General features: G+C 48.2%; 1 protein-coding gene and 1 non-coding gene across 3 annotated transcripts in view; both read left to right on the top strand.

The window, feature by feature from the left end:
• LOC105279368 (SAM and SH3 domain-containing protein 1) overlaps positions 1 to 18981 on the top strand; it is a 332254-nt gene that overhangs the window by 296337 nt on the left and 16936 nt on the right. For both annotated transcript variants that reach the window (XM_026972705.1, XM_026972703.1), the window contains exon 6: positions 18817 to 18978. In XM_026972705.1, the coding sequence (XP_026828506.1) occupies positions 18817 to 18978 (162 nt within the window). The remainder of the gene's footprint in view (positions 1 to 18816; positions 18979 to 18981) is intronic.
• On the top strand, positions 6194 to 6409 carry LOC113563570. The gene has a single exon (XR_003407493.1). It is a non-coding gene; the product is annotated as a small nucleolar RNA U3 (small nucleolar RNA).

Here is an 18981-nt window from a genome sequence, read left to right as displayed (position 1 = left end):
TTGACGAGCTCGCCTACAACCGACGACGAGTGGAAACGCGACGTTTATGCGTTTGACCGCGACGTAATGCGAGATCGTTTGACTCTGTCAGATTATTCATGACGAGAAGCGAAACGACTCTCATTATGCGATAGAAAAGTGTACGAAACGAGTGGTCTTTTAAATTAAAACGGCGAATTAAAAACGTCGTTCCGGCGTTTCTCATTTCAGCGTAAAATTTCGCAATGCATGTTTCGCTGTTTGCAGTTCCGCGTTGCCTTTTCGAGGGCAATTAAAAAACATTCACGTAGAACAAACTGTTTCATGCTTGATATCAAAATTGCTACATTTTTAACAGCTACTGAACAATGCGGTTGAAGACTTGCAGCAGTGCATGATAACTGGGTACAATGCTCGTATGGATTTCATTTTTATCGGATGTGGACGAAGTTTATTTAAATAAAATACAAATTGATGCGCGTATAAATATACTATCGTACGAAAATATCAAACAATTCGACAGCGTAGCGAAAAAACGCTGTCACGGGAACACGATCAAAAAATCCCTTAGATCGTGGTACTCGCGAGAGTTGATCGTTGTTAAAAGTCGTGAGGGTATTCCGCCGGCTTGTCGGAGAGAAACCCGATGTCGGACGCTCCGGCAAGAATTAATATGCGCTTCGTGATTGACGTGAACATAAATCTAACTTGGTAGTCCGGTTACGCTTCAGGAGATTGCGTTCAAGCTCAACACGTACATAAGTCACTCTGCGCTCTCCACTCACGGCCTGGACCATCATGTTCTCGAGAGAAACAAAGCGCCCACGCTGAAACGGAAATAATATCGTGTACACGGCCCTCTTTATCTAATCCAGTCGTTATGCCTGTTTCCGATCTCACGGCAAGCGCGAAGGCGTAGAACTAAGAGCTGAACGAGCAGAATCGCGCGACTGCTGCGAGACGTATCTTGTTCTTGTTTCGCGACGAGTGCTCGCGGCGTTGGCGAACAGACGCGGATTTCCGCGAGCAGTTGCGAGGCGGTGCTCTTCTTTCCGGTACTCGAAATACTCCCGACGAGTGCATTTCGAGATTCGTCCTATGGACGGATCAGATTGGACGATGTTGCGACGTAAACAGCGCCGCTTCCTTCTTGTAAAAGTTTATCGGGTGTCTCTCGGTGAAAGTACTGGTAGTTTCGTGCTCTCAAAATTTCTACGATGGATAAATGATAGGGAGTTGGATGCGTTTGAGATGCGAATGCGTTAAAAGTTCCCTTTAAGAATAACAGGTCGGAATAAAAGGAAGCGGAATCGTAAACGGGGTAATTATTCGCGGCGGAGCCTGCAAACATTCGACGGAAGAAGGCTCCCAAACGTAAATAAGACGAACCACCTCGCTTTATATGCTAATACTAAGGCTGGTTGGGGGTGAAATACAGTCAGCTGTTAACCCGGTGACCCTATAGCTATTGCATCGAGCAGCTATTTCTTTCGTGACAACGTTCTCGTTCGAATAAAAGTGAAATTAAACGGAACATCAAAGAAAAAACTGCTTTCACGGCCAGCGCAGCCACGTTTTTTCCGCAAAAAGGACACGCTAAAATTATATGAACATGAAAAGCTATTACAATATTTTAATGTGAAGCGCATAAAAAAAAGTCAAATGCACAACCAGGCTTCGTGTTTGTTCTCGGCAAACTACACAGTACATGTTACCTTAACGAGAAAACGGTTTGCACATTTTCTATAAATGCGTAAGATGCATTTGCGCTCACTCGACGACGCGTATCCCCCGTAATAAAGACACCCCCGTCACATCGCAGGCACGCAACATCGACCGACCGTAACGTGTGTCGATAAACTTAGCAAACTCAGATGCCACGCACGAAAAATATACTCTCTCTCTCGATTTGTTCGCCTCCAGCCAGGAACCAATCCACTCCGACCGGCTCTCGGCACGGTCGGGATCCGGCCAGACATCCTAATTTAATTTCGGCCGTGCATCGTCGCTCACGGCGATGGCACGTAAACTCGCGGCCGTACTCGCGCGAGCGACGACTATCTCGATGAGAGAGAAATCCTGTCAAGAGGACGGCGAGCTCGCGCCTTGTTCCTCATCGCGAACGCCAAAGAGAAAATCTCGAACGGCGCGAATATCAGCGTACGCAAAATTCACTCGTGTCGGGTATATAACGCACCATTAAGATGAAAAGAATGCACGAAGCTTCATTCTTTCTTAAGCTCTCTTAATGACGAAGGGACCGACCGATCCCTTCTGGTCCTTTGGTCCCTCATTCACGTCCGGCCACTCGAGTATCGTCCCTCGGTTAGTGAGGACTATTCTGCGGAAGAGACAGAGAACGAGCGACTACGTTGGTATTACTTACCAACGGTATCGCCAAGCCGTGTCTGCCGCGTCGCTGAGTGCATTACGGCGTCATTTACATCGTCGGCAAGCGGCTCACGCCTCCGTCGAGCACTTACAGCATCGCTCAGTTACGGCGCCCGAGCGTTACGCTACGGCGGGAATTACATCAGCCGGAATCTCGTTAAGGCGATGATTTTCTGCGAGCGCAAAAGCGTCCAGCGAGAAAGAGATGGACCGAGAGGTAGAGAGAACACGGGAATTCGAGACGACAATGAAATTGCGGCGAAAGAAGAAGTTGTTCTTTCGCGGCCTTGTAATCGTGCAGACGAGTCGATCCTCTCGTGTCGACCGCAAAACGCGCAATCCACCCGTTCGTGGATTGGGAGTTCGTGTTGAGCGGAAGACGAGCTGCTTTACATAGCCGCGCCATTGCATTGCGGCGTGCGAAACTTACGGGCGCAGTTAAGCAGATCTACGACAGCCCAGGGTTAACCGGTAATGCATCTCCGGTGGCACTACTCCTCGCATTGAATTAGTCCCGGAATAAAAGCGCGCGGCCAAATCGCGCGATCGACCCGTACTCGGGCCTTTGCGTTTCCATAAGCAAATCCTCGGGAAATTTGGAAGTCTGACGCGCCGAGCGGAGAGTCTGAAATTATCCCAGCCCGAAACAATCGGGAAGGATGACGCGTCCCGGAGCGTTGTGGACTGTCTAATGAATTAACTCTTGTGAAACTCGGATTTTATATTCCATCTCGTAAATGATTCATGGTCGGCTACCCTCTCGGGTAGCGTTACGTTCTCCTGTCGCATGCGCGCGACTTACGCAGTTTCAAGAAACGGAACGTGTGGAAGATTATAAAAAAAATAGGCAACTCTCTCAGTAGGGAGGATCCTCTTCTCTCTGATTTTCGACGACGTTTCGCGATCGCTCCCCGTCGTTAAAATCCTCCCCAACGCCTCTCGATCGAACGCAGATTAGCGCTATCGACGTGCTGGACGATTCGTAATCAGCCGATGTATTTGGTCCGGCGGCTGTCCAGGAGTGCGCGCGCGACACGTCCAGCCGGGGGCACGTTCCTCGTTTCAAGAATCGATCACTCTCCCCCCCAAGATCGTAAAGCGAAATTGTTTAACCGGCAGGTACGTGCCGCTGTAGCCAGCAGCCGACAGTCACCGTTCCGCCCTGCTCCCCATTTTCTCCTACCGTCCCTCTGCCTCCCTCTCCCGACCGCCCATCATGGACCAGCGCCTCGCCCAGCTTCTGACGCCCTGGGGAGCGCGTCGCCATCCAGACGATAGAGCTTTACGCGGATACGCCCGGCGAAAGATGAGACTTTATGGTCGTAATGCAATCTTGCGTTATCGGTGGCCCGCAACCGGCCAATAAAGCCGACAAACGCGCGAACGCCGCGTCGATCTTATCGCTGAGACTACACGTGAGAAAGAGAGGGAACGAGGGAGAGAGTGAAAGAGAAAAAGAGAGAGCGGCTCTCATACGCGTTTCCATTTCGAGGGCGATCGTATTCCTGGGATAGGTGCCGGCAGTCGCGGCCCATACGGCTCGACGACCGCCTGCAGGCAATGCATTTCAATGCAGCAGTCTCCGATGCCTCTCTGTCTCTGCCTCTCCTCTCTCTCTCTTTCTCGCTATCTATGTGTCTCTATGTCTCTCTATCCGTCGCTCTCTGTGGCCTGGTACTCTGCGCTCACCTAAGTGATTCCGGATTGGCGCGCTAATGACTGTTTCATATTCATTGGCGGCGGCAGTGGGCGACCCGGGGCGCACCTCGCTAACATCGTCTAATTCACTTCTCCTCGCCGTTATAGTTTCTTCTTTCGGCTCAGCGTTCGAGCCGAGCGATTGAATGGATTCGCTGTCGCGAACCAGTGACTGGATAACGGAGATGCCGCGCGTCAAACGTTCTGCCTGTGATCAATCCGTGATCAACTCTATCAATCGTATGATCAATAATTTGGATTTATATAGCGACTCGCTGCGAAAGAACGTCACGTGGTTTTAATTGAAATTGCGAAACTTTTTTATCATTGTGATCTTTCGTTTGCATCTTGTTTCAAAACAGCTAGATATTTCAGGGTATTATGGATCCCCAAATGGGGACTTGATGTAGTGATTATCTAATAATTCATCGCTGTTTTGCAAGTACATGATGTATTACACGTCGCAATTAATGTGAAAGCCGCGTTACAGTAGTCATAGGAAAGGACCCACTCTCTCGTGAAGGGTCTCTCAAGCAGGATCAACAAGAAACCGACTGCACGAGAAATTAATTAAACTTGGGACTTTTTAGCCGGCGTTAAAGTTGCCGTCTAACTTATTCATTCGGTAATTCCCGGGACAATTGGATGTCGTCGGGTCACGGTGTAAAAGCGAGCGGTGCGTATAGAAGCGTCGGCGCGGGAATATGCGCTTACGCGGGAACACGCGTGTCACGCACGTGTGTGTTACGCGGCCGAAGGGCACAAAGGGTGGTTAAGAGGATCCCGGGTGCCTTTCGCGCGAATCCCTCGGCGTCACATTGCGTCGCGCCAACGAGGGATGATGGTGTGGCGAGAGGAGGATAGGGGAGGCACGAAGGGCACGTAGAAAAGAAAAGGGGACCGCGACAACGAAAGGTGGGTGTTTTAGGTGCGATCGATGTGGCGCGCCACCCTCACTGTCCCTTGAACTTTCGTTCGTTCGCCCAGCCGCTCGCTCGTCACCCTCTCGAGGCCCCGCACGCAGAAAAGCTCCAACCCCTTTTACCCCGTTCCGCGTCCCGTCGCGTTTATACCTCGGCGAAAGCCTCGTCACGGCTTCCGCAATTTTCTCGTCTGAGCACCAACGCGCGCGCTCGCGTCGACGAGACAAGTCCCAACGATGCTCCGGCAGCTCGTTCCAATTAATAAATGTATCCAGCCCGCGAGAAATGATAATTACTAGGCTGGATGTACGAGGACATTCTCCTCTCTCGTCTCTGTCTGTCCCGGAATCAGCCTTAGCACCTTCAAACGGGCAAGCCTCTTCCGCCGGCACGCATTGTACGTGCCAGCCAGAGCGGTGACGGTCGTGTTGAAACCGCACTTCGCGCGTGGAATACACACGCGATCCTGTTCACGCGACGTCGCGTACACGATGAGATTTCTTTCTCAAGTGCAATTGATTCGTTTCAGGCCGTCTAGACGGTTTATACGCCGTGTTCACGTTGCCTTTCTCGCGCGACGTCGTATCGCGCGCGCTAATTAGCCACGGTGATTGTCCGCTGTTCGGCGTGACGACATTAACTCGTTAAGCGCCATCGTCGAATTGTGCACGCGGATGACGTTTTCAGTAAAACATGTTTATCTCGGAAATCATTAGTATTCTGAGACGCATTGTTTTATTAACCCGCGTAGTATTTTCGAGAGACAAATAAACAGATGAAGATTTCAGTTCATATTTATGCGTCACATATGCGAAGCTTGAATAAAGTTCTAACGCGAGTTTATTTTTTTTAAATTGATCATCACGACTACATATGCATACGATGCAATTATTTAAAATAACGTTTATATTATTTGCCACGTTTTAAAGCTAAATGATTTTATACTCGTAAAAGATATTTTATTTTTGATATTATATTATTATAGTATTTTGATATTATGTTACTTTATTTTATTTTTACTTTTTAGTATACGATATATATATTTATTCTCTTCGTTTTAAGATTTTTTCATGTACACGTGCTCAGTTTTGATGATTCTTAAATTGGACTTTTGCTACTAGAGGGCTACGTCGACTACGTGTTACTCGCTCTAAAAATTCGTAAACTAAGGTATATATAGGACTCGCTAGGCAGCAAATTTTAAGATCATGCTTTACAGGATCAGTTCTGTAGGTATTGATCTCATTCTCCTTCCCTAACACGGGAGTTGTTGTAACCACCATGAAGAGAGATGGCTCTCTTCCCTGAGCGTGAGAACGATACGAGGTCTCGATTTTGTTCAAGATCTCTGTCATCGATGATCGTTCACTCTTTGTATTCAGTGCGGAGAGGATGGGAGGTAGGGCTTTCTGAGTGGTTTTTAATTCATTTACAAAAATAATATTTTAGCGAATACAATATCACGTGTTATGCAATTAGTGACACAAAATCTTTTGGCCGCATATACACGTGTTATTACATGAGAAAGTTCTAAGGAGTTTACTGTACTTCTAAGTTCTCTACACAAACATTTTTCACTTGATGTACAGCACTGAAATAACTTTCAACAATTAAGAATAGAGGACTATAAAAGTTGACACAATAAGTAAAAATTAGAAAGTAAGTGATAGACAGTGAAAATAATATATATAAATGATGTTTTAAATTATTTATATAGTAGGAATTATAAAATTATTGTTAGTAATATGTTAAATGAAAAATATATTTTCTTCTTCTTTAAAGAATTAAAACAGTTTTTAATTTATCAGAAAGTGTAGAATATGTATTTCAAAAGATGTTATTCATATACTATTCCAAACCATCGACTTTGAAAGAGAGAATGTGAAGTTAGTACTCTGTTTTTTCCAATGCAGTTAGTATTTATTATTTGAATTTATTTTTAAATAATAGGAAACTCTAAATTCTCCAAAAGGAGAAACTCGAATTAGAATTATAAAATTTTTATGTCGGTATGCTTTAAATCTTTCAGTCACGATAAGAGCTTTTCGAAATTTCAAGGATTGCAAAATGTATGTTACATCATTACATGTAAAGATGATAGTTTTTGGAAAAAAGCAGACTTAAGGTCGATTCACACAGGTCGACGACACGACAAATGAAATGCATATGTTCTCAACTGCTTCGGCAATTGACAGCAGTCATAATGAACGGATTATCTAGTGACGATAAATTGACTCTTGGAAAGTACAAATCAATTCGATATGCGTTCTTTCACTGGTTTCGTTCACTGGAAACTGTCGCGTTTCCATGGATCTTTCGAACAAAAATTCCTCTTCAAATCAAAATCGAAACGTTTCTCTCGGTTTCTCCGCCGAACCGCGATCCGTGGATCGGAATCGCTTTGTATGAGTCGTTAGCGTCCTCATCTTCCGTTAACCGCGACGCCCTGCAGTGCCGCTGCCGCAGCAGCAACTGCATGCAGTCGGTAGGCGGCACGTAATTAGGACGGAACACGTCGCCCCGCTTCTCCTTGACGACGACTACGCTTTTTTTCGATATTTTATTTTTGGTCCCCGGTACTCTCGTTCCCTTTCGTACCCACACAAGTATCTTTCCGCGCTCCTCTCTCTTGCTCTTTCTCTTTCTCGCTAACGCAATACACGTAAGATCGGTACACACGTACACGCGATATCCACGGCCGGTGTTCGTTAGCGCAAAGTCGAAGGACCACGAGGCAGGAATGAGAAAGAGGATGAGGAGGAAAGAGAGTATGAAAGAGGAGGACGTCCCTAAGAGTGAAGCGAGCATGAGCCTCTTCCTCTTCGGATCTCGCCGGTGTGGCGAGTAACGGCCGCGCGCTGCAGGCTTTGAGGTCTCACAATGGGCCGGCTTCTTACCACGACAAGACGCCGCGCGCGCTTTGGAGCTTGCTTAATTAAACAAGATATCAGTGCACGCACTCCCCAGGGTCCCTGACCGGGTCCTTTTTCAGTCCCTTTCTCACTGCCAGGCTCGCCCGTCCGCCCGCATCTTCGCCGGACTCTTCACCGATTCCGGACACTTGACACAGACGTTACACGTGCACGCCTCCTCAACAACCGGCTTTCTCGATCTCTTCTTTTCCCTCTTTATTTCTCTCCTTCTCTGTTTCTTTCTCTCTCTTTCTCTCCCTCTTTGTAGTTTTCCGTCCGCTTTCTCTTCCTGTCTCCACCGGTCGGTTTATTCAAAGCCCCTTTTCTTTCCCTCTGTCTTCTTGCAATTTTGCTTTCTCCCGTTATCGTCAGAGTATCTCCTTTCCACCGACGTTTCTTCTTTAATAACACTACCCTATCTCGGGAATCTGGTTCCTGCGCGAACTTTAAGGGTTTTCTTCCCTGTCGTGGAGTATCAGGATGCTCCGGGGTGTCTCCGATATTCTGCCGGTACATCCGGACGATAAGTATTGCGCGCTTTGCGATTATGATATCTCCGGGGTTAACTTTGTTCAAAAGTTACGGTTCCGACAGCGTCGACGGGCGTGCAAATGCGCTTTTTGCAGCACGAGAATGCACACGTAGAAGTTTCCTCGTTAAAAACCGGCCGGGTGGCTCGATCAAGCGTATCATGCAACCCTGTGATATCTCGATATAGTTGGAAATCGCGTATCTTCTCTTCAAGTTTCAGATGCGCGAACAAGAAATAAGGAACGTCAAAAGAATTGTACAATTTATTTTTAAGCACTCTTTACGTGGATACATATGCGTGTTATATTATGGAGCACATTAAAGCACGCATGGCGCGATATCAGGCAGTAGGACGACCTAATTGTCTTTTCGATTGAGGGCACGAGGAAAACTTATTTAATTAAGCACCTGTCCCCGCTAAACTGCGGCACGCAACGCCGATACACCATAAGCGAATACACCATCCCGGGTCTCGCTACCATGCATTGGCTTTATCGTCACGCTGGGCTTTATCTCGGCTCGTATTATATCGTGCAAACTTTCCCGAACTTGTATCCATCCTGCGCTGCTAATTGGAGGTAAAGTAACATCGACGTTCAGCAACACAGTTTCCGGGATGGAACGGGAGACTCTCCTCTTGTTACGTCTTGTACGTCGCGGCGCGAACGGCGAGTTTCGTTTCCGCATTATGTATCATCGAGCTTGAATCTTTAGCGTTTCCATATTTATACGTGTGCAGGCGCGCTTCACTTTACGACTTCACGTCGCTTGTGTTCTCGTGAACGCGCGAGAGTTTCCACTCCCGTACAACAATGCGAGAAGCATTATGTCCCCTGTCATTCGTGCATCGAAATTTCAAGCGCGTAACGAGCCGTCAACTTTATGCAGAATGTCGGAGGTCTGACTGTCATGTCACGAATTAGCAAAGATTGCTGTGTACTTGCCGAGATGTTAATGGCTTCGTAAAAGAGGTGAGAGATCTTTCGCGAATTACGATGTTGTAATTGGATGAAACGTCGATTGAAACGATGAAGATTAAAGCACTAGAGATTCGACTTTCTGTTATCAGATCTTTATAGTGCAGGTTTTATTTTATATTTTCACAAGGAAATTGAGTGGAAGTTTTTGAATCGTGACGTGAGAGAGATTTTCTCTCATACGGAGAGAGGATACAATGTATTATGTACAATGGAAGCGTGAAATCCGATCCAATGTCCCGTGAGCTATATTTTAACGGAAAGTACCTATCACCCTCTCTATGTCGAGCTGAATTTTAATTTTTCGGAAGTTACAGGCGGAAGTTGTGAGTGGCAATGTTGGGAAAGAGTTTGCCGGGATCGCTTCTGGTTTTACGTGATATCATTTTCGAGCGGAAATTTACATCAAGGGAGAGAAAGAGAGATAGAGAGAGAAGGAGATGATTACCGTGATAGCTTTTCAGACTTGTCAAGTCGTAAAAGGGTAAAGGGTGGGCAACGAGTCCGAACGTCGACGCGTATTTCGACAACTGTGCACCGTCAATTGTGCACCGTCGTCCGACCGCGTAGACTTTTATGGACTTTTGCATGCGGCATTATCCCGAAACAACGACCCAATTTGACCCACGTAAATACTCGTTTTTATTGGCACTAACAAAATCCCGAAAATTGCGCGCCACGCGCGCTGTTTCGCCATCCACTCGGCAACGAGGTACGAGTGTTCACGCCACGCAAGTTTCGAAATTTGTCACGTATAAACCGCGATGCAAACGTCCAGTTGCAAAATGTGAACTGCAAAAAATAGCAAAACAATTTCGCAAGTATCACGAGACGCTTCATGGAAATCTAATTAAAGATTTGATAGCGCATATATTATTTATCGTTTTAGAATCACAATGTGGCGTTATGGCATGCAAACATTGCGTCGTTCGCGTGGAACGCGATCCCTTTCTTCGCACCAAAGTGTCGCGAGCAGAAACGCGAACGAAACGGAGATCGTCGTCATGTGAAAATTATTTCAACGCGGTCAATGCGATAATTTATTGGCGAATCGCATGCACAACCGCAATGCCTTCGCGTTGATCACGTACACGCGTACAACCAGCCAGGACAATATCGATTCGCGAGCGGACCGCGATCCGGCCGTAACGCGGCTGGTTACGTGTATACGCAAACAAGCGAGCAAGCAAACAAGAAAGCAAGTGCAGCAGACGGGGGTGGCGATGCAAAAAGATATTTCGAGAAAGCCGCTTATCGAAGGTTACCGCCCGGATTAAAGCTGTTTGCCCGCGATTCATAAACATAGCCGCGCTCGAGCAACGACTTTGCTCGGATAGTGCGCTGCAATCATTGCTGGACATCGTTTAAACTCGCATTGAATTTGCATTTCCCTATTTTTTTATCAGAATAAGCCCAACTCGGGCGATTCTAGCGCGGCTAGAAATGTCACGGCGACTGACGTTGACTGGCGTTCTCTAAATCCGCTTGGTCTGCCTTTTATCTCTACGACGAGATTAACGTGGAACAAGAGAGCTGCGTTTCAGTATATTTCTCGTTCCGACGTGTTCCCCGCCGAAATCTGTAAAACGAGAGCGCGTCCGTGTCTGAACGGTCAAAGTTTAATTAAACTGATTACAACCAATTACGCGTATTATTGCGCGAGGAAACGGCCGGGGCAGAGTAGGGGCCAAAGCTACGACGTCGAAGAGGATTTTACAAGCGGCGTGAGCGTCCGCCGGGCGCCGATGAGTTTCCGCGGAGAAGAGAAACTCATCGACGAGGAGATTAGACGCGGTGGCTAGCACGCTATAAGAGGAAGAATGGCCGCATTTCGCACGCAATGAAATCGAAATAAACCACGGCTCTCTCATTATCATTAAATTAGATCGCGGTCGAGGTGGCGAGGTACGGAGAACAGGTCGAAACTGAGACGTGGATGAATACGAGCCACGGAAATTGCGTCTTCTCTTACGTGGCGAGAAAATTTCCGTGTTTCATGTGCGTCCCTCGGTGGCGGAAGAAATAGCCTTCCCCCATAATTAGCCCGAGTCCCGGAGTTTCCTCACTCGCGAAAAAGTCCTCGCGAGTGGAATGGTGTAGAGACAAAGAAAGAGGACACAGAAAAAGAGAAACAGAGAGAGAAAGAGAGAAGGTGGTTGCTTCTCTCGACTGCGCTACTTGAAGTAGGTAGCTACTCGTCGAAGAGAGGAGGGAAGGAGGGAGAAAGGGAGGGAAATTTGCATGAAATATGATCAGCATACGGCACACATCTATGACGTACGCCTTCCGCGGCGCGTAAAACATTTTGACGAGGAGGGCCGTGGCCCTTTTCACGACCTCGCCGTTTCATTTGCATCGAACGATGCATTTCCTCTCTCTCGGCTCGCGCTCCTTGACCCGTTTCACCATTCACCAGGAAGGACGTTCGGCCGCTTGCAATATGGATGTGTCGCGCGAAGGATGCGAGAGACAGGACCTTCTTCGGTCGATACCGTCTATACGGTCAATATAAATGATGCAGACGGTGCTCCTAATATCTGTAAAAGCGCAAGGCACGATTGCGCTCGATCGCGAGGTCAGGGCGATGCATTTGTAAAACGAACCGGCAAACACAGCGACACTCACGTTCGATCAATTTTACCGAATAAATTTCCCAAGTGTTATCCGCGCAAATTATTTCACGGTAAGTACGTCCTGCAGTCCGCGACATTGCGTATCGAGAATCAGAACCCCGACGATTCGGGGATGAAGGCAGGTTGGTAACCACTGGTTCGCGACTTACTTAGCGCACGCGAGCATCCTCCACAGCTCGCGCAGCGGGTGTCCATTACCCTTACGGCCTTACTTTCCGCCCTGCACACGCTGGTCCTCCCCGCATCAACCTCGCGGCCATCGTCGTTCCAACGCACCCCATAACGCCCGGGACGCATAACGCAGACTCGTTTCCCCCGTCGTTAGGTGCCAACGATGTAACGTCCTATCTCGTTAGCTAAATTTTAGACGAGGCAGTCGGTTTGATGCGCGCAGCATCCCGCCCGCTCGCCGAGCGGTCCCATCGCCGCCCTCGTGGTTAACGACAGTCGGCCGCATGATATTCCGCAGAGAACGCCCTGCTTTCGGAAAATCCGCGTTATGACTCAATCAAACCTCCATTCGCTTCCTCGCTATCACGATTCATATTTTAAGCACGTTCTTTCGCAATTGATATTACGATCCGATACGATGACTGGAGAACTGTGCTGGAGAACGCTAACTCTCTTCAGCAAGAGGAAGATCTCGGAGAAAGGAGATGCGTCTTCGACTCTTGCGCTTTTTATTAGCTTCTCATAATAATTCAACGAGTACCTTCCGAAAAAGTAACGTGTACTTTAGAGACTCCACGGTCGACCTGTCTCGCGCTTTTCGTAATTTCGCGTGTCCCGTTTAATCGATAAATTCGCGATCCCGCGCCGTTTACACGCGCGTACCGTCGTATAACCGTGCCTCACGCTGCGCACGGCGATCTGTCTGAAAAATTTATTATAATGTTCGAGCTACCGAGAAACCCGACTCCGCCGTTATTATTTATACGACAGCCCACGCTCGCGGATGTAATACTTTACATCGTGATTAAGCCGAGGCTGCCGGGCATCCTGCCGTATTCGCGCCTCGCGCTGCCAAGAATACTTTGTCAGGTAAATGGGCGCGCATTCTCTCGCAAATATCAAACATTAAGATTCAAATGACCGAATAATCGAGCGAATCCCGCAGGACCCGTTTCTCCGCTCAAACAAGCACACCCGGAGCACACGGAGGCTTCGTAAGGGAGGGAGAGAGAAAGGACAAGAAAGCAAGAGACCTAGAAAGAGAGAAAGAGAGAGAGAGAGAGATACGAATCCTCTCTCTGTACCACGTCTCTCTACTCCAACTATGCCTTTATTACGTGCAATTCGATGATTGTATGCATGCTGTTAGCGCGATGTAGCCGGAGCGCGCCGGTCGCTCCGGGATTGAATTTGATCGATTAGTCATGAATTTTCTACAGCGTGTCGTAGATTTCGCGACGTGCCAGATAATCTCATGCCGTTCCACTTCGCTCGTGCTCGTCCAAGATTCACTGCCATGCGGTATCCGTAAGCTCCATTTATCTTCTCTAGCGCGTGATATGTACGATATTGTACGCAGTTTCCGATACTTGTCGCGGAAACCAATCCCTCTCTGGGACATCTCATCCAAGCCAGACAGCAGAAATGTATGATCGAGAGAGAAAGAGAGAAAAAGAGCGAGAGATATGCGCTCGTCAATACGAGAATCGACGCAAATCGCGAATCAAGCGACTTGACGACTTAAAAATTCGCCTTGATGCAGCATGCATCAAGCTTTCTCATCCGTTCAACGAGGCCGCACGATATTGCCTCCTCGTTATGAGGCACGAGCGGGATAAATACGTTCCGCCGTTATTTTTCTGTCGGTTACATTTGTACGCCAGCAACGTCTCGGGGCTGCTAGTGTCAATTTTCGCAGCGAGCGGCGGCCGGGCGATGCAATCCCATTCCGTTTAACTGGCGCCATCATTTTCGTGACTGGAATGTACCCTCATCGTCGTTCGATCGTCGTTGGTAGCGTCAGCTACCAAAGAGGCTGAAAAGGGTCATCCATTGTGATCCAGTGTGTCACTGGAATTTCGTGGCTCGTCACGCCGATATGACAGTGTCCTTTGACCCCTTAAGACTTCTGCACTTCTGACTTCCTGCAGCTCCCAGGATCGTATTGGATGTTGATGGATTTTATGAATCGCGTCGAATTTTGTCCGATTCGACTCGGTTCAAAATTGACGTCGATTCTGCATGGACACTCAATCATGCATTTCGGCGCGGAACGTTGCGATGCATTTGTGGTCAGCCGCGAGGAGAGCCAGTCAGACGCGCGTTTTATGTTTCAATTACGCGCGTTTCAATTCCTCCGATAACAGAATCGGCGACGGAGTCGACGGCACGGTGGGGCTCCGCGGTTTCCACGTGTCCGAAGTCACTTCGCCTCGTCGATAAACACCGACCACCGCCGCGTTGCGGCCACCGCAATGCATCCGTACGGTTTCTCGCCACCTCGACCGTGTACGTGCACCACGTTGATACCGCTCTGGGTAGACCGTTATACCCTTACCGCTTCACCATCGTCGCGGCTGCCACGTCCCGCGTTGCGCCGCTATTCGCTTTTACCTAAGTGCCGTGATTACGCCCGTGACCGGAATTGCAGGCTCGCCACCGCCACTTCGTACGCCGAGTCTGAAGCGGCTATCGCGGCGAGCACAGCTCCGACGGAATTCCAAACGGGATCGGATCTCTTTCGCGATGCATGTCTGTTTACCGAGGCGGCCATCGCCATTAAGATCGAGGCAGCCGGAAACTGGCAGAGAAACTATCGTGAAGTATTGTGCGGGGTGTGTGTGTGTGTGGGATGGTTAAAAGGTTTCCACTCTCGAAACGTCAGATTCATACGTAATGCGGCAGATAAAACGATGTAATTATTTATAATGCACGGACAACAAAGACAATTCTCCACTGTTAAAGTTAATTAGTTTACTGTTCCTCGAATTAATTTATTTGATAATACACAATAACATTGCGCGGAAACATTGCTGAAAACGGGATAAATTAATGCTATAAATATTTTATATACGAGTGAAATGGTGACTTTTATTGCAGAAGAGCGCTGCAACGTTTTCACCAATATTAATAAAAGTACCTAAACAAGATATTTAATACAATTATGATGCATTAATTTATTCCACTGCTTTTAATACTCAGACGCGCGTGATATTTTCCTGCAGTCAAGTTATTGTAATGGAGCGCATGTGTACGTTCATTACACATACTCCAAAAACGATGTTCTACATACAATGCCGTAATTCAATCCCGTAGCAACTTTATTCGCGAATTCCGTGTCGAGCAATCCGCGGGAATCCTACAAGTACACAGACGGGCAAATTGCGCATTACCGGATTCACAAGACGTGCACACAATCTCTCTAGATAATAAGCGCCGTAACTTATTAATAGGTCTCCAAAGCACATGTCATCAGCGATACCTCGCGTTTTCGTGGAGAACTCGACTTCGTTCAATGTAATTTTCCTTCAGTATCATAACCCAGTACTATTTCGAGAAACATAATTTCGATCGTGCCACTTCGCGATACCGTTCTCGAAAAAATAGAACCAAATTTGACAAGATTAGATAAAAACTCGTAGCGAATTTTTCGTGAACCTCGCATTCTCCATCCGCACAAATTCCATCCACGTGTCTGGGCATCGCTACTGTTGCAGTCACGTCTCTCGCTATTAGCGCGTTTTCTCACCGAGGAATCGCGGCATTATTGCACGGGGAACAAATCGTGGCGGCTGGACGTCGCCGATGCCGTTAGCCGGCCAGCCGATTAACCACCGTTCGTAAATCAGTCCAGCTCTGATAAGGGTCGTCGAGGCGAGAAGGAAAGAGATTATCCGGTCTGTCCCGGCGGGGAATAGACCACTGTCGGTGCACGAAGGAGGAAAACGAGAAGTCTCGGAGGCGCATTCCGCGCGAGAACGCTCGACGGCGGCGTTGTTACCGGCGATCACCGGCCGTGGCCGCGGGGCGTGCCTCCAGTACGGCTCTTCGGAGCCGGCTAGATGACCAGATTACGGGTTACCCCGGTGCAGGAAGTCGTGAGATGCTTAATTGCGTTTGTCACGACGCCGCGTAACGGCGTATCCATCTGGGGGCACCGGCGGTGCCCCGCCGATGCCGCGCGTCTGCCTGCAACAATGCCCGGATAAAATGAACCGGTAGGCGGCACGCTGACTGAGAGTGGCCATAAAGCGATCCTGTAAGGTGAGGCCTGAGCCCCAGGTGGCCAGTTAACCATTTAACCTGAAAAAATATATCCTACGTATATATACCACTCTCTGGATTCTCCACCCTCGCGCTCCGTCCGATCTCCGTCCTCTCTTGACCGCCTTCCAGCTGATTCTCTCTCTCTCTCTCTCTCTCTCTCTCTCATTCTGTTCTGTTCTTCTCCCGACTCTTCTCCTAACCGACCGCTCCGTCGATCAGCGAGCAGACCAACCCTTCAGACTTTACCCTGCTTCAATCCGACCGAAACGGATCTCGCACGTGTACACGCGGCCATTTGTCCGGACTGAGCGTACTCACGACGGGTTTATTGTGATTTACGTGGGGCGGCGAATGCGAGCGATCGCTTAATCTTCCGCAGCTGACCGCGTCATCTCGAAGGAGTCGCGACTGCTACCAACGGAGACGCTCAGACGACGACTTATAAACCGATGGAAATCTGTTGCGTGCGGCGACGCGCACGTACTCCGCGCGCGCAATCGCAACATTTATTTCCAGGCGGCGGGATGCGTTACCGTGTCGATCCCGCGGATAGATAAATGGACGAAATTGTCTCTCGGAGCGACCGCTATTTGTATCTGTACACCGCCGCGCGCTCCATCGGCTCTGTCTCGACTCACGACGAAACGACGATGCGAACTGCACGATGTGCACTGGGAATCTCCTTGAATTATTATCGTAAAATATTTGCGTTGTGATTGAAAGTTTTTTATCGGATCAGTTGATATTTCTTTCTGATTAACTAAAAATGTCCACACGCTTTGTGAGATTATGTCACAAATGCCGTTCTGTATTATATTTTTGCAAGTATCCAAATATCGATTTATATAAATAAATATCGTATCGCTCGTTAAACAACCGCAAAAACGAAACTGGAACACAGAAAGATTCCGTGCAAGCAGCGCAACGATACCAGATTGCTACACTCTTCTGAAATTGTAATGCGGACGCGCTTTCATATCATACCGTGAACGACAATAATCCGTGATAACGCCGTAGTATCAAAAGATTACATGGACTACCGGGTGCAGATTCGCGGATAAGGAACACATTTAAAATGCATCTCCGCGTTCGGGGATTTCTTCCAGTTGCTGCGTCTCATCCTGCTCTCGAGAATTCCCGTGCTAGCCTTCTACAAGAAAAAAAATGAAATTCCTGTCGAGGATGTCGAGCTGAAAGTTTCAAATGTGTTGCGTTTAAAATACTTCCTAATTCTCATAAACACTTCCTAATTTTGAGCTACTCGGGTTTTTGTTTCCGCTTGGTGGTGGAGCCAGCTGAACGGGGGTTGCTCGAGAAGTACGAAGAAAAAGCCTACATCCCTGCGACAATCTGAGGGGGTTGATGGTAAATTCTCAGCCTTGTCTCCGGGTATTACTCAGGCTTAGCGGATGCTACGGTCGCGGCCGTGGAGAGAAAGCTCAGTCTGCAGAGCACAAACAAACGGTTCTAATCCGTTTAACATAAATACCACGTGGTTTAATTAAATCGCACGCCGCAAGGTAATCGTCGTATCTGGCCGCGACATTGTCTGCCAGTATGTGGCTTTTTCTCCTCAGGAATCTCGCCAGATTCACCGTACGATGCATCTCGATTTCGGAGCTTCTGCCTCTCGCGAATGCAACATCGATGAACAAATGAAACTTTGCTTTAGTTATGTTTCAACGTCTCTCGGAGACGAAAATTGTTCCTAGCAGCGCGAGGTGACGATCCAATGCTGCAATTTTCGTACATTATTCCAAATGACGAGAGGAAGAAGACGACGCCGACGAGACGTTGAAAATAGCGAGAAAGGGAGACGAATTTCTCTACTCGGGGGCTAATCTCGTGGAAGGGGCGGTCCTTTGCAGATACTTGGGACGCTTTGTTTCCGGAGTTACCGCGGGAACGAAACTCTCGGGGAAGGTTTCTTAATTATTCAGCTAAGGCAGCTCCTCCTCGCCACCCTGCTGTACGATTAGAATATCTCGCGTCACGTTTTTCTGAAATACATGGGGGCGTGCGGCGGTGGCCGCGCAAGAATCCTATAGAAGAACGAGAAATTGATGAGCTCCATGGCGACCCTTGTCGCGTCCTGAATATCTTATGCGCGAGCCCCATTAGCGGCGGGAATGTCGCGGAATAAATGGCAGTCGCTTTTGAGGAGCTTGACATTCTATAGAACGGGAGATGCGTTTCCGTGAAAAGGCACGTTACACCTCCGCGTACAAAAATGCATCCGCGCGAAAGCGGATCCGGTCGCACGGCGATCCGTAATAAATTATTGCGCGGATCCGCGCGACGCGAGAACGATCGTTCGCAATCAATGCGGCCGACTGCAGCATCCGCGACGGATCTCATTATTTCACGGAGCTCGATACATAAATTCTATTGCCTGAGAGTAATTCGCGTCGTGACGGTGGAAGGGACTAACGCAGAATGAAATACATATTTGAGGAAGAGATAGAGAGACGTAACGCGTATATATATTTGATTTATTTCTTCGTCGTCGCCGATTATCTTGGTAATCACGAACGGTGCTTCGTCTTGCTTGCAGGTAGACACACCCGACAGCGTTCTGCAAAGCGGTTTGGGCCTCGGGCCAGATATGGGGCACACGATCCTTCGTTCCATGGTAGATCCGCGGGATTACGATCGGCTGAGATATTTGCAGATGAACGGCGGCCAACCGAACAGCTTCGAGGAGACCATACATAGGGTG

The sequence above is a fragment of the Ooceraea biroi genome, chromosome 1 (genome assembly GCF_003672135.1).
Source record: "Ooceraea biroi isolate clonal line C1 chromosome 1, Obir_v5.4, whole genome shotgun sequence".
NCBI lineage: Eukaryota > Metazoa > Arthropoda > Insecta > Hymenoptera > Formicidae > Ooceraea > Ooceraea biroi.
This window is presented reverse-complemented; position numbering and strand designations above follow the sequence as displayed.